Source organism: Silurus meridionalis, chromosome 2, assembly GCF_014805685.1.
Source record: "Silurus meridionalis isolate SWU-2019-XX chromosome 2, ASM1480568v1, whole genome shotgun sequence".
NCBI classification, from domain to species: Eukaryota; Metazoa; Chordata; class Actinopteri; order Siluriformes; family Siluridae; genus Silurus; species Silurus meridionalis.
Window position 1 is genome coordinate 15,240,237 of NC_060885.1, and position 14,958 is coordinate 15,255,194.

General features: G+C 38.5%; 1 protein-coding gene across 29 annotated transcripts in view; it reads right to left on the reverse strand.

Annotated features, from left to right (window-relative positions):
• Window positions 1-14,822, reverse strand: part of LOC124401350 (stress response protein NST1-like) — a 225,111-nt gene extending 210,289 nt beyond the window's left edge. For 23 of the 29 annotated variants that reach the window (XR_006928555.1, XR_006928558.1, XR_006928562.1 and 20 more), the window contains exons 1-2: window positions 14,687-14,822; window positions 6,598-6,762 (exon numbers count right to left, since the gene is read on the reverse strand). Coding sequence is in view for 23 of the 29 variants with exons in the window: in XM_046873754.1 (XP_046729710.1) it covers window positions 6,598-6,762; window positions 14,687-14,717 (196 nt within the window). In the remaining 6 variants the exon portion in view is untranslated. Of the gene's footprint in view, window positions 1-5,962; window positions 6,067-6,597; window positions 6,763-12,726; window positions 12,876-14,686 lie in introns of those variants that run through there. The other 6 variants (XM_046873779.1, XM_046873788.1, XM_046873658.1 and 3 more) reach the window with 4 other exon arrangements.
• Between the last annotated feature and the right edge of the window lie 136 nt (window positions 14,823-14,958).

A 14,958-nucleotide genomic window follows, 5' to 3' on the forward strand; every position in this document is an offset into this window, starting at 1 on the left:
CATGCAAGGAGTCAGAAAACCTCATGTGCAGCGTATTCACACCAGCGTACAGACAGCATTTAACACAGCATGGGAGCTCACGCGCGAGCCTCAACACCATCCATTACTGCACTCATCCGCGTGATCCATGTCGCGAGACAGCTGCGAGTTCCTCCCTGCATTTCGCCTTGTTTTGCTCGTCAAATGTAGCTCTTCTCGTTCAATGTCACTGCGAATCCATCGCACACGCGCGTGGACCTGCCCAGGGCCTGCTGCAGCCACGTAATAATTGGGCTGTATTTTATGGTTTGTGTATTTTAAGATTGTGAGAAATGGCTCCACTGAATAAATCATTCATACATTTAGAGTGATTACCGGAGCGGGAAGTGGGAAGCTGGATCGCCCAAGATAGATTACCCATAATGCATTTCAAGAAGGCAACTAATTAGCAGAAGAAAGGTCAAGTAAAACCAGAAAGTGATTAGAGAGAAGAGGAAAAAAAGAGAGAGAGAGAGAGAGAGAGAGAGAGAGAGAGAGAGAGAGGGCTCACATACATTTAGTCACTTTTGGAAGGATGCCAAATGTATTTTTTTCCGCCACTGTAACTGAAAGCGCTTGCTTCAATATTTAATGAAATGCTTATGTTGCGGCACCTGGACACATCCGCAGCTACGCTGAACTGTTGCCTCCCAAGTGGGTCATTACTGTAGCCATTTGCAAAGGGCGCAGGCCTCTCTCTGCCCGCAATGATGCCAGGCTTCAGGAATCTGCTGCAAAACAGCAGGGGACAGTGGGAGGGAGGCGGTGCTACTGCGCACCTACAGGGAGGACAGAGTGCAGGGTGAAAAACAAGCTGCAGGAAAAAAACCTACAGCACAACATCATAACCTGGGCATAAGCTACTCCCACAGAGGCCTGCGACAGCACCGCCTGCAGCCAGACCCCTGCTAGCGGGGACATCCGGAGAACACAATACTTTCTCCAGAAGATCTGTTTTTGCAGATCTTGTTTTTTTTTTTGGTTTGCATCTTAGACCTTCATTTTTGCACCTTTCCCTACACACATGCATCCTCTACCCTCCGTTAATGATTGAATGCATCAATACCATCAGCCATCAAAGGGGAGCAGATGTCCTGTGTTAGCTCGCGTTTCTCCTGGGCTGCGAGCGGCGCTTTAAAAAGCATTAGTGTGTGGAGTCCTGGCTGGCTCGCTTACTATGGCCTGCCTCACGCTTGCACACACAGGTAATCCCAGGGCCTAATGGAATTTAATTACTTCAGCCACATTAATCATGCCTACAGTGGTGCACCCACTATTTCATCACTGCTCTAAGGGGTTATTAGTACAAATACACTGTCAAACTGCATTATGTGGGCAGCATTTTAGGTGCCATCCCTCACACGTTTATTAAAATCCATATCAATATCTATCAGCAGACACTTTCTTTAAATGTGCATTTAAGCTGGCAAGAAAGTTTTTTTCTAGCCGGTGACTGTGGCCTGTGAAAGTTTCAGTTGATTAATTTTTTCCTGCCACTTCTACCCATCGCTGGCACGATTGATGGGATGAGACTGGCAAGGACAGCCATGCCAGAGCTTAAAGACACTCTGAGATGCATTAATGCAGAGGAGTCCAGAGCATTAGTCAGCACATGTTATTAAAGATGATAATAAAAGTGAATATTTTTCTTTTTTCCGGTTGCCATTTAACACTGTAGCACAGGTAGTGTTTCACAGGCAGAAGTTAAAAAGCAGTAGAGCAGTAGATTAAAATATCTTATCTCTCCTCTGAATCAGTTGTTTGGCTTTCTTTTGTAAGAGTTTTACTTAAAAATGAAGTGCAAATCATAAGCTGAAAAACACCATGAGATGCATCATTAATCCATTAAATGTTTCAGATTATGGCGCGATATGAATTCAGCTGAGAGGAATCATATTCTCATTGCTGTGCTGCCCTTCCACACGAACTGCTGTGAATTTACACACCAAACGCCATGTCTATTCCAAGAGAGCAAAAAAAAAAATTACATTTTTAACTTTATACTTAACTTTATATTCATTCCCAGAGTCACTAACCTAAGAACCAGGTGTCGGGATTTCCTCTGTTTTAATTGTTATTTCAAGCCATGACACGAAAATCAATAAGTGGAATCTCTGGTCCCTCGTTATCCCGGTGCACATATTTTACAGTAAAATAAAACGGCGCAATAATAAAGTGTGGAATTTGAGCCCCTCTGCTCTGGATACTCAGAGGTCAGGGAAATTAATTTTATAGGAAATAAGGGAAAGGGGAAAAAGAAAGCCATAATAAAACTTGTGTAATAGAAAACACTTTAAGTAGAAGGTATTTCACTATTCATTTGCTCACATGTAATCATTATTTGCAGTGAGCGATGGGTTTATTTACAAAGCGGTCAGGTTTTAGATGTTCATTTGCATGAAACAGATATTAGTGCTTTAAGAGTTTCCCTTCTCAAATGACCCAACAGGAGTTCTTATAGTGAATTATTTTGTTCCCAAGGCTTTATCTAATGATCACTGCTTTTGCATTCGACTTTGACGCGAGAGAAGTTGTGTTCTGTAATTATGTAAACATTCACTAAAGTGAATTTAACACAACGTGTTCTCAAAAGACACCAATAAGGACTCAAATCAATCTTTTTGGTTGGTGGGCAAGTATGTAAGATGTAGTGTGCTAAAGCACAAAAGATTATTGAGCTTGACATCAAATCTGACTGCGTTCAAAACAGAATACACGTTCGAAAAAGAATAAGAAAAAAAAGCATCAATGCAAAGGCCTTCAGCTCTGCTTTGATCTAGATACAGCTATCAATGAAAACAAATACTGTAATCTGGATCTGAAGCCTAGTTAGCCATCTTGCAATCAGTAAACACTGCGGCAGGCTTCGCCGACGGCATGTGCAAAAATAAGATGGGTGCTTTTAACAGAAGTGGATGAAGAGAAAGACATGAAGAGTCAAGCTCAAGGCTATAGAGCTGAGATTATTGGTGCATATATGAGGGAGTGTGTTGGGTGGGTGGAGGGTGACAAACATAGTTGGGCTGTTGCACAAGCAGAGGATTCTGCATGTGAGAATGTGAGGAGCTGTGAGTGGTGGAACCCTCTGGATCTCTGCCACTCATCTGGCCACCTTCCTAACCAGGGCAGAAAATCAAACAAGTAGGAAAGAATTAAATAAAAGCAAGAAGAAAAATGATTTCTTATAAATAGCCCAGTTGGCCAGAAGGCATAGGAAATGAGAGCAGCGAGACGCGGGAGACGAGTCTGAGCTTGACACGGGTCTTAAAATCGAGAGGGGGCGGAATCAGGGACCTACTGTGCAAAATGGCTCCAACCAAAGTGAGGATTAGTGTTTCTGCTTCCCCGGCCAAGATTCTCCAGAACAACTAATCACCAAGTTCTCTCCTGGTTTTTTTTTTTCCTTCCTCCTCCCTTCTTTCTGTCTCTGTCTCTGTCACTCTCTCTTTCTCTCCCCCTGCTTGTCTCCCCCTCTTTTAAAGTATCATTTCACCCCTCTCAGTCATTATGGCTAAAATTAAGCAGAGAATGTTCTGCCAGCGTCGATTAGACCCATCTCTGGCTCCGAGCTCATGTGTCGGCTGTTGTGTCAGTTACAGCGCCGAGCAGCAAATTTGCTCACCGGCATCGACGCAGGCAGGCGGGTAAAAAGCGGGCACATCTGTGCCATGCTGTCTCACTCTCCTCTTCCTACAAACACTAGTGAGGGAGAAGAAAAAAAAAACGTTTTGATGAGGTGGAGAACAAATAACCAGCAGCCATTAGAAGTAGAGAACGACTCGATGCACAAAGCGAACAGGCAGCTTTGTGTGAACGCTGTAACAGATGCCTGGCAGTTCGGCTGACTGCAATGCAAGCCGTGTTATAAATATCAAAAAAAAAAAATTGCACACACGTAAACATAAGACAATTAGAAACACCGCGGGATGAGATCTCCTCGTGTTTACAGCCATAAAAATGTTCTACAAATAAAAACTTGAGTCGGAATTCATTCGAAGCAAAACAGCAGTCATGGTGTGCTAATCAATTAGCTTAGTGAAACACTAGAAACATGCAGTTCTTTGTTGTTGCTATTTAAAACAACACGAAAATGTCCGGATCAGCAAATCTCTGCAACAAATATTCACACTGTAACCCAGTTATTGGGAAGGAAAAAGAAAAAAAAAAGACAGTGAAAAAAGAAAAACGAGTTTTGAAAGGGTTATTGCAGGGAAGCAATAAAGTCGAGTAGTTTGCATTTATAAATAGATCAGAGGATAAACACACACCTGCTTAATGCAACATTAAGCTAAACAAGTAGAGCATCTCCTCAACTCATTGTTCACACAGAAAAGCAAAAGCAATCATTCAATCATCACTGATGAAAATCTGACACCTTGAGAATTTCGGTCAGTGATATTTCTGTTGCTTATATATATATATATATATATATTTATATTTATATTTGTGAAAGCACATCACCCTACATCACCCACTCTCCAACATTGAACTCTGAGAGTCAAATGAATCAAACCACACTCACAAATGACTGGCAAATATGCAAGTAATTTACCGTTAAATTCTGTAACAGGAAAGCCTAATTGTACAGCATGTCCAGCCTAATTGAATTGTGCTACATTGTGCACTGCTGTTATGGAAGGGAAAGTGACAGGATTGATACCAGATTTAGAGCCGTGCAAAGCAGAGTCCAAAACAATTAAACAATATTATGAGATTAGATGCAAAAAATATAAAAATGTAAGAATCAAATATATCGGTATTAGATAAGTATATTAATATAACTCATAATTAGGATGTTACATTAACATAAATATAAAACAAAAATTATTCAGTATCTAATATCATAGTTTAATGAATATAGATTTGTCATATATTATTTAAGAAAATGATTGATGTCTTCAAAAGAAAATCGATTTAAATAATTGATTTAGTCAAAATGATATCACTAATAATAATACTTCTAATAATATAAGTCATAGACTACGCTTTATTGGGAAGCAGAAAAAGCTCTGGAGTTTTTTTGGCTTCATGTCATGTTCTGTGTCTGAGGAGGCCTCCCTCTATCGGCTATTCGCTGAAGTGCACTCGATGTTCCAAAAATCCAATGATTCTGCAGCAGCAGCTTCTGCCAAATCACACCACCATCTCAGTGACAAGTATGTTTAACACATGCACACACACACACACACACACACACACACATTTGCCTTACTAGCCTCGTGAGCACCTTCCACTGACATAATTATTAATGCATTGCCTACACAATTTTGAATCCCTATACTCAATTCGAATGCAATTCATAAGAACTAGTCAAATTTCCCAAAAGATGTAAGATATTTCTTTCTTTGTGCAGACATTTGGTCACCAAATCATTGAAATACAACTGTGTACACACACATCAGAATATCCACCTGTATTAATTCAGCGCATGTTTAAGATCCTAACTACCAAATGTGTCCCTTTTGATAATCCTTGTCAGAAACCTTCTGAAAATCCTGTGAAGCTGTGAAGATGATTTCTTATTTATAGACGGCTTACATTTTAAACGATTATGATTATTCCCTGATGCTAAACCTATTCACTGAAGAGATTTCAATTCTGTTTAATTCCTCGAAAACCTTTTTTTTTTTTTTTTTTTTTTTTTTTTTTTTAGAAAAATCTTATAAACTTATCGTCAGGATCTCGAGCAGCAGCAAGATGAGTGAAGATGTCGGTTCTCCAGGAGACAGGCGTATTTAATGTATCTTTTTGTTTTTATTCGGCTGCCACCAGGGCAAGGTCCTTTCATAGACATGTTGACTGTGGAGAACTTTATTCCGGCACGGGAGATCTCACATGTGACAATAAGCTCCTTTGTTGCCGAGCGTGCGGACCTGCTTTGAACCTCTGACTGACGGCGCAGGCGAGCTGCTTCCGAGCGCAAATGTAAATTATTGTTACTTACACGTTTAACCTGCCATCCACAAGAGCTCTCGGGCAAGAGGAATTCTGCAATCATGTTGCCCTCTTTTGGCTGGTATGTGCGACTGCAGCTGCTGGGGTTTTTTTCTAGCAATAATTAAAAAAGGTTTCAAATGTGTAAGAAGAATTATATTCTTGTAATATATATACACACTAACTATACAATAAACAGTTGTTTTTTTACACCACTCCCAACAAAACCAGTGTGGCAATGCAATTCCAGTGAAATAAGTTCAGCAAAACAAATGACGCATGTCCTAAAAAAATTAAGCTTAGCATATAAATGAGCAAAAAATAATAAAAAATGCAGCATACACATGGAGAAAGAGAATCAACACGGCTACAAATACACATTAGTGGAAGACAGAATCATGTCCAAAAGTAGTACAATTACAGTTGGGTTATCAAGATGACCTAAACCTTTTGACAGCTGCTTCTCGACTGGCCTCAGCTTCTTCATAACGCAATCATATTGTGTGGAATATTCCCCTCTCCCTCTCACTCCCCTCCTGTACCCATGCTTTCCCTTTGTTTTTTCATACTCACTCTCTCTCTCTCACCCTCTCTCTCATTCGCTCTCTCTTGCTCTCTTGCTCACTCTCTCTCTCTCTCACTCACTCTCTCTCTCTCTCTCCCTCTCTCTCCCTGGCTCTGTTTCTCGCTCCTCCTCAGACCTGTGGGTCACTTCAGCAGGAACAGGAAGTAGCCGTCCTCCATTGCAGAGCTCACCTCCTCTCCGTTGGTCCCTCTCGGAGCGCTTGCCGCTTTGATTTCCCTCTTCTTCTGCAACGAGAACACACAAAGCCTGGCAATGTAACTCGAACTGTACATCCCTTTTTCAGCCTCCACACCTATCTGCTTTGCGTTCTCTTTTTTCTCCCTTTTTTTTTTCCTCCTCTCGGAGCTCGGCGAAATAAGAAGAGGTGGGTTGTTTATACAGTAATCTCCAGAATGGCTGTTCTAAATAAAGATGCTCTTCAAATTCCATTATATGTCTAATGGTCTATCACTGAGGGAGCACTACAGATCTGATTTAGGCTGGGAACAATGCGGAAAAGGAAAGGAGGGGAGAGAAAGACAAAGCTTTCTTGGGTGACAGGTTTCACTGGTGAGAATTATACTCTCATATTTCATGCTGGTTGGGAAAAAAAAAAGCAAAAGAAAAAAGAAAGAGAGAAAAAAAGAAAGACTCTGTAAAAAGGCCGGTACTGTATAACAGGCAACAACAAATTACAATAGATATCATCTCCGCAGTAAACCATATTAAGCGATTCTTTATCTTCATAGGAACTTGGGAGTAAAATCAATACTGCCTATGCAGCATAATATTAATCTGCGAATTGTAATAATTACTTGTGTTATTAATCTCATCTTAATACGAGCGCAATGTGACGGCTATTCAGCTTGGTTGAAAATAAGCGAAAATAATATCATCACAACTGCATTTCTCAGAAAAATCAATTCGAAAGAGACGAGCGTAGACTTCAATTTCTGTATAAATTTACAAAGCTCTAATACCATCGTGCAACAACCAATATTCTTCTCCAGTCATCTGACTGGCATAAATACATAAATGGCATCTCATGCTTTTTTTTGTCCTCTACAGAACAATATGGATTTTTATTTCCTTGCAAACAATTTTAATAAAAAGCTATTGATGGGCTATTGATTGGTTCGCCCACAGGCATTGCTCATAGCTCATAGACCCAGTTCACTACGATCATTATGTTCTGAACTCTTGCATTCCTTTTCGCACTGTTGGTCAATACAAACTGCATGCGCTTCAGGCCTTTTTACTGCATCACCACACTGTTTTTTTTTTTTTTTCCTCCTGCCCCAAAAAAAGAAAAAGAAAATCAAACTCCATCATCAAGAAATGTAGAAGGCTTCACTGCTCAATACACTAGCCACTACAGTACATTGGACTTAGGTCAAGGTCGTGTGGTTCATAAGGGGATGTGCGTTCTCAGTGGTGAAGCTGATTACAGATTTAAGATATGATGACCAGTATGAAGCACCATTAAACACTCCCCAACATGTCTCCTGCACTGAAACGTGCTTTATAAGGTTATTTATCTCTCTGTCACTTTGTAAAATCTTTATTCCTGTGAACATATCTTTTAAATGTGTGAGCCTCCGGAGTAATGACAATAAAAGGTTGGAGGAAGATCAATGCAGAACGCATTACTCTGCACCACAGAGGCTTGGCTTTAATAATCAAAAAATTGATCCATTAAGTTGAACCTAATACTTTGACAAAATGACAGAGGCGCTGTGTTTCTACATGTGGTTATGTGAAGAATGGCAATATGTCTCTATGCCGCATGTAGAAAGACTGGATTGAAGATGATATGGCCTCATTAGATCAATAAACATTTCTTTATCTCTGTTTTATATCATACTGTCCTAAAGGTTCCACTTCATTCTAAGCAATTGGTTACTTCTTGTGTCTGTCCAGGTGTTTTTTTTTGTACATGTATTTTTAATCATTTACTACCTTAAATATATAAACAAATATATCATTAGAAAGTAAATACTATAATTACTAAATACTATAAAAAGATAATTGTGCTTCATAAACATTAATTCTTTTGTATTTAAATATTGTATGTGTATTGCATCACATAATGCACTGTACGTGTACTGTATTGCCTATTTCTACTTTGTGAGTGTGTGTGTGATTGTGTGTGTTTAGTTATGTTGGTAAAGTCAGGTACTGATATGAGGTGAGGTGGGTTGCAGCCTGCATTCCAATTCATCCCAATATGTTCATTGTGTTATGGTCAGAGCCCACTCAAGAGCTTCCACACCTACCCATGTAAAACATATCTTCATAAAGCTTGCTTTTTGCACAGAAGCATAGTTATGCAAGACATGCTATACAGCTGTGTGCCTCTAACCTTAAACTGGAAAAGTCTAGATGTTCTGTGTATACTGTGTGTATATACATTAAAGATAGATAGATAGATAGATAGATAGATAGATAGATAGATAGATAGATAGATAGATAGATAGATAGATAGATAGATAGATAGATAGAGAGAAAGAGAGAGAGAGAGAGAGAGAGAGAGAGAGAGAGAGAGAGAGATAGAAAGTGCAAACACAAACATAAAATGATACCAGGTTGAACTCACAAACACACACACACACACACACACAAATCTACCAGGTTGTATGCATGCGTACTCACGCAAAGCAATCTCTAACAAATCATAATCAAAAGCAAGAGCTGATACATAACAAGAACTCACTCTTCACAATATAATTAGATGAAGTGCACTTTGAGGCTGCCCTGCGCAGTCTTTAATCAGCTCTTATTCTCATCTATGGCTAATAAATCAATTAGAAAATATACTTAATGTAATTAATAAAATCAACAGCATCTTTGATCTTTGTCTGAGCTTTGTTTTCAGCAGACAAAAGTGCGCTTGTAATTGCGCATGCTTTCGGGATAATCTTATATGATACGATATCTAATATGTGTACAAAGACGGATGTGAAACAAAATTCATTTTCAGCTCAGCTTGAGTCACAAACACTGCTGGTTAGCAAAGGGTTCCTCTTGAAGAATTTCTCACAGTGAAGTAGTATTTGCAGACCTTTCTTCTATATCTAGTAAGTCATAATTCATATGAGCATAAGTTTGATTTAAATTTTTTTTATACCAAATTTACATTTTTAATAGTATGGTTTTGTATTCAGTTCTCAGATTTCCTATTGTTTGTGTAATTTTTGTTTCAATGTTATGGACTGGCATCCTATACAGAGTGTATCCCATGCTAGGACTAAGTGTATTCCTGAAACAGGTTTTGCATGCACCACAATCACGTCCAGGATAAAGTGATTACCACGGATAAATGAATGAAAGAAATCCAAATGGATGCACTAGAAAAGTAAACAGTAGACACTTGGGTTTTTGTGAGATCTAAATTGACTTATTGAACAAAGAAGGTTTGTAGTATATTCTATAAAAATACACACATTAAGCATGTGAGTGAAATAGGTAGGACTTTTCAGTACTTAGTCTTGCAATGTTAGAGAAAGTAGTGAGAGTAACAGCAATATATCAGCAAGTGTACTGTCATATAAATATTTATTGCAATATCAATATTGTGCCACCAAATTGACCCAGCCATACTACAGATTACACACAATTTATAGCATGACTAGGGGGACGCTTGAGAAAATGAAATGAAACCGAGTCCGTGCGACTTTGATGAGCTGCTCTTGAAGTGTTTGTTTCTGCTCCACTTAAGAGAAGCACACGGCCCTTCTCCAGATAAGCAAGAGGATTCAAATCACAATCAGATTTACTCCTCAAGTAAGATATCACTCACAAAGAATGTGACTTGGTGGAGTTTCACTTGCTTTGGAAGAGTTTCCAACATTAAAGACCGGGGAGTTAAAAGAAAAAAATGGTTAGTTCTAGCAAATAAATAAATATATAGTAAATAGTTGAGGGACTGGGTGATGAATGGGTAAAACAATGGAAAGCTTCATCTGGCACAAAAACCTGTACAACAACCAGATGTCTTTGGCTGTGCATTAATGTTGTGAAACACATATACACACACACACACACACACACACACACACACACACACACACACACACACACACACTGCGGTATTGATCCTTAAGCCTTTGCCAGTCTGACCAAACCTCTGCCCCTTCTGATATTTACCCTATGAAGTTTTCACCCTGCCCACAAAACATAGAGGGGGAAAAAAGTCAATTATATACAACTTGCTTGCTTTCCCCTCAGGGATGGAATCCACACGCTCTAATCCGATCAATTCGTGTTAGACAGGAAGCTGGATTCAGTGCTATCTCTAAGGTCCTGTAATCCAGGCTAAGTCTTCACACCACCTGCTTCGGGTAGGAGGGAAAAATGGTTCGGTCTGGTGCATGACACACAAAATGTGCCACGTTTGTACTTTTCACACTCGCTGGTATGAGGGCCAATGCAGTAACAGCTCAGGGTAACAGGATGAAATGCAGTTACTTGTCTCCTTTGACACACAGCCCCTGAACAGTAAAGCTGCTGTGTGACAATATATGTTGTTTAATGCATTATATCAATGCAGTTGTATTGAAACTTGCTGTGATGATATTACTTAGAAGCCCTGGATAATTTAATCCCATTCCTAATAATCACTTTACCTTGATTAGCATCCAGATGAATACAGCGACTACACACACACACACACACTCGCACCATACACGGAAGGCCCAGTCCTGTAGAACCGGCAACCAAGTAACAAATTCTTTCAATGTAACTTGAAAGCTGAAAGCTGTTCACTACTGATAAGTGCATATCCTACGGACCCGGGTCATCTACAGAATCTGAAAACATCTAATCTTAATCTATTATTAGCTAAATTAACTAAATTAATTATAAAACCAATGAGAATAAACACAGACAATTTCTGATCACAAAAGCGTTTTATATCTTGATCGGGACACGATGTTAGATTATTTTGTAAAAAAAAAAAAAAATGCAAAAGGTTAGAACAATAGTAATTATATCAATGACATAAACAATTCTAATAATGGAGAATTTGAGCCGCAAGCTGCTGGCCAGTCGAGTCACAGCACATGCTGTCAATGATGGGGAACGAGGAGACTGGCCTGGGACCCGTTAACTTCCTCTGACATATTGTGCTTCATGCGTGGTGCCAATAACCCTGTAAAAAGGTTTCATCCAGGACAGTGGCCAAATTTCTGATACGCATGGTGACTCGGGTCAGTCCTAAATTAGGCTTGATCTATTTCATTACACATAAAGAAAATAGGTGGAATCATGCACATTTCAGAGTGTGTGTGTGTGTGTGTGTGTGTGTGTGTGTGTGTGTGTGTGTGAGTGTGTGTGTGTGGCATAAACCTGCAAATGTTCACAGTATAAGGGTATACACACAAAACCGATAACTGTTCACAGTCATGTAATATAAAAGGAGAAAACAGAGTATCAACGTTCTAGATAACTAAAATCATAGTATAATATAGAGATCAAGAAAATATTGATCCATCTATAAAACCCAGGGAATAAAGAGTATCAGCTAGAAAGAAATCTAAAAATATAACACTCATATAAAATCCAATATACATTTGCCATTCAGATGTAATGCTTACAAAATAAACTTAACAAAACTAAACAAAGCTTTATACACTTAATCTACTCTGATGTGAATAATGGTCCCCTATTCTTATTCATGGAGAGAGAAGGAAAAGAGAAGAAAAAGTGAGGCACGATAAACCAGGCACCCCTGCTCTTGTCTCGCTTCAAAGGATTCTCTTAGAGAAAGAGAGAGAGAGAGAGAGAGAGAGAGAGAGAGAGAGAGAGAGAGAGAGAGAGGAGGAGGAAAAAAAAGCAGGGAGCAAGACCCACACGATGTAGTTCCAGCCAATTGCATTCCAGAGAAGTGACCATGGCTGGCGATAAACAAGACACAATAGATTACTCTGCTCAAACGCTATAAAAGAGCGGAAGACGTCAGGACAGAGAGAGCGGAGAGGAGTACGGAAGAATAAAAACAGTGCACGCTATTCAGAAAAGCATAACTGCATAAACCTTTAACTCCAAAATGCCATTAGACTTACACAGTGCACGGCTGTAACAATCTGCATGCCAGGCTGAAGGGAAAAAAACAAAACATTGCTGCGGGATCCAGGCTTACCCTCACAAAAGCCCAAGTCACCTTAAATTGTTCCTCGCTGTAGCAAACAAAAAAGGCATTTAACACTCACCCATCACGCAGGGACTGAAATCTCTCAACCATTCTGGCACTACATCAGCCCAAGCCCACATATCCCTCCACTGATATGTAAACAGCCCACTAAGATTTCTTTGTTTGGATTTGGAAGCCGGGTAGGTTTGCCTTTTGCTGCAGCTGCTTTTACAGCTTTGAAGCAGGTGGATGACAAAACATCAATCTCTCCAGGCACAATGTGCAGCACGCACGGCTGCCACACTCCTCGTAAGCAATAGCATATAGAACAACACACTCTTCACTGCTTGTTTTAAAAGCTAATTATACATAGTAGAGTGGTAATACTGCTGTGTGATTTAAATGTGCGTTGCTGCAAAGTTAAGCAGTGGCACATTATGGACAAAAAGCGTTTTGAGTTTTGATGTGCAAAAACAACAACAAAAATAGAATGGAAATCATTTTGATGTAATGCTGAATGCTGTAATGTATATAGCTGCCATGTAGTCATGTCCTGGTAGCTGATATATCGTCAATAATCAGTGTAATTATAATAGTCTAAGAAAAATAACTAAACGGAAAAAATGCCCACTGATGCACACATGCATAGACATTTAAAAAATTGTATTTATGAAAATCAATTAGAAACACTTCCGCATAATAAATTGCTGTAATATTTTGTTGTATATGTATATATATATATATATATATATATATATATATATATATATATATATATATATATATATATTTTCTAATATGTATACACTCCTGGAGAAAAATGACCACATATTAAGAGTTTAATAATCTTATATATATATATAACAATATTATTATTGATCAGAAAATGAGCAAGAATGAAACAATGTACTCCCAAGGCCTCCTGTGCCCCCAATAGCTTTACTTTTGGTCCAGTGAACTGTTTGGTGGAAAAAATGGTTTGGGAGAAACAGGGAAATTCTCTTATGCTGTCTACATGTACATGACGGTAAAGTCATGATAAGGATTAATATGTTGGATGTGAAATTCAACACATCTCTGGGTTCACAACATTTGCAACTATGTATTAATTGTTCGAACATCAAAATTGAATGGAATGAAAAAAAAATGGCCACAAGTTTACCAACAAGAGTTAAACATGCAAAGAAATCAGGGGGAAGCTTTCCCAGACTGAGTTACTGGATCTATTTGTTGAATTTCTGTTTATTTTCTGATCAATGTTATTTTTGTCCAGAAGCATGTATTTGAGTTTCTCTGTAAATCAAATGGTCAAGAATGGTCCACATTTACATTACAACCATATACAGTACAGTACAGTACACAGTAAAAACGAGACAATATTTCTCCAAGGTGTTACATAAAATAACAACTTGTCACTGGATGACACACAACTGGATTAGAACATACAGACCTACACACAGCACTACATAGCACACAAGTCCTGCAGTCCTACAGAACACACAGACCTGCACAGGCTAACAGTCTGCTCTGTACTGCAGGTATACAAACAAACAAACAAATTATACAGCTAGGATACACATACATACACAAAAAACATGCAGCCATACATCAAGAAGAAGAAGTAGAGGAAAAGGAAGAAGACATATGTTACTGTATATATGTGGCATTGTGAGGTAATAGTGGTAATGCCTATATAAAAATATGATTGCTGTCAATACAATTATTTAAAGCCATACTCCAAATTTATTTTATATAGGCATCTACTGTAATCTACTAATCTACTGTACATCTAAACATCAAATGGAATTGATTGAAACACAATGCAGAAAAAGATTAAGTAATAATAATAATAATAATAATAATAATAATAACAATAATAGAAATAATAAAAAAATTATTATTAATAATAATAACAGGAATTATAATATTATTATCATCACTATTCATATTATTATTATTATTATTATTATTAAGAAGAAGAGGAAGAAGAAGAAAAAGAAGATCATTATAATAAATAAGTAAAAACAGTGTAGGCCTACCATTCGTGCTCGACCTCCGCAACTTCATCATAATTATTATATACTTGACACATGAATACTTGCAGGCTTCTACGTATATTTTAGATTATATTATTTTGCCATCTTTTCCTATTGAGTGAGAGTAGTGAAACTTTGCATTCTGATGAACACGTGCTGTCCTGATGATGAGCTGCTCTTGTGGGTATAAGAAGCCGCAGGTGTATGTAAATATTTTCTTTTGCCAGAGCGCTTTCAAATAAAGTTTGCTCAGTGAGCGCGTGATGACGTAGCGC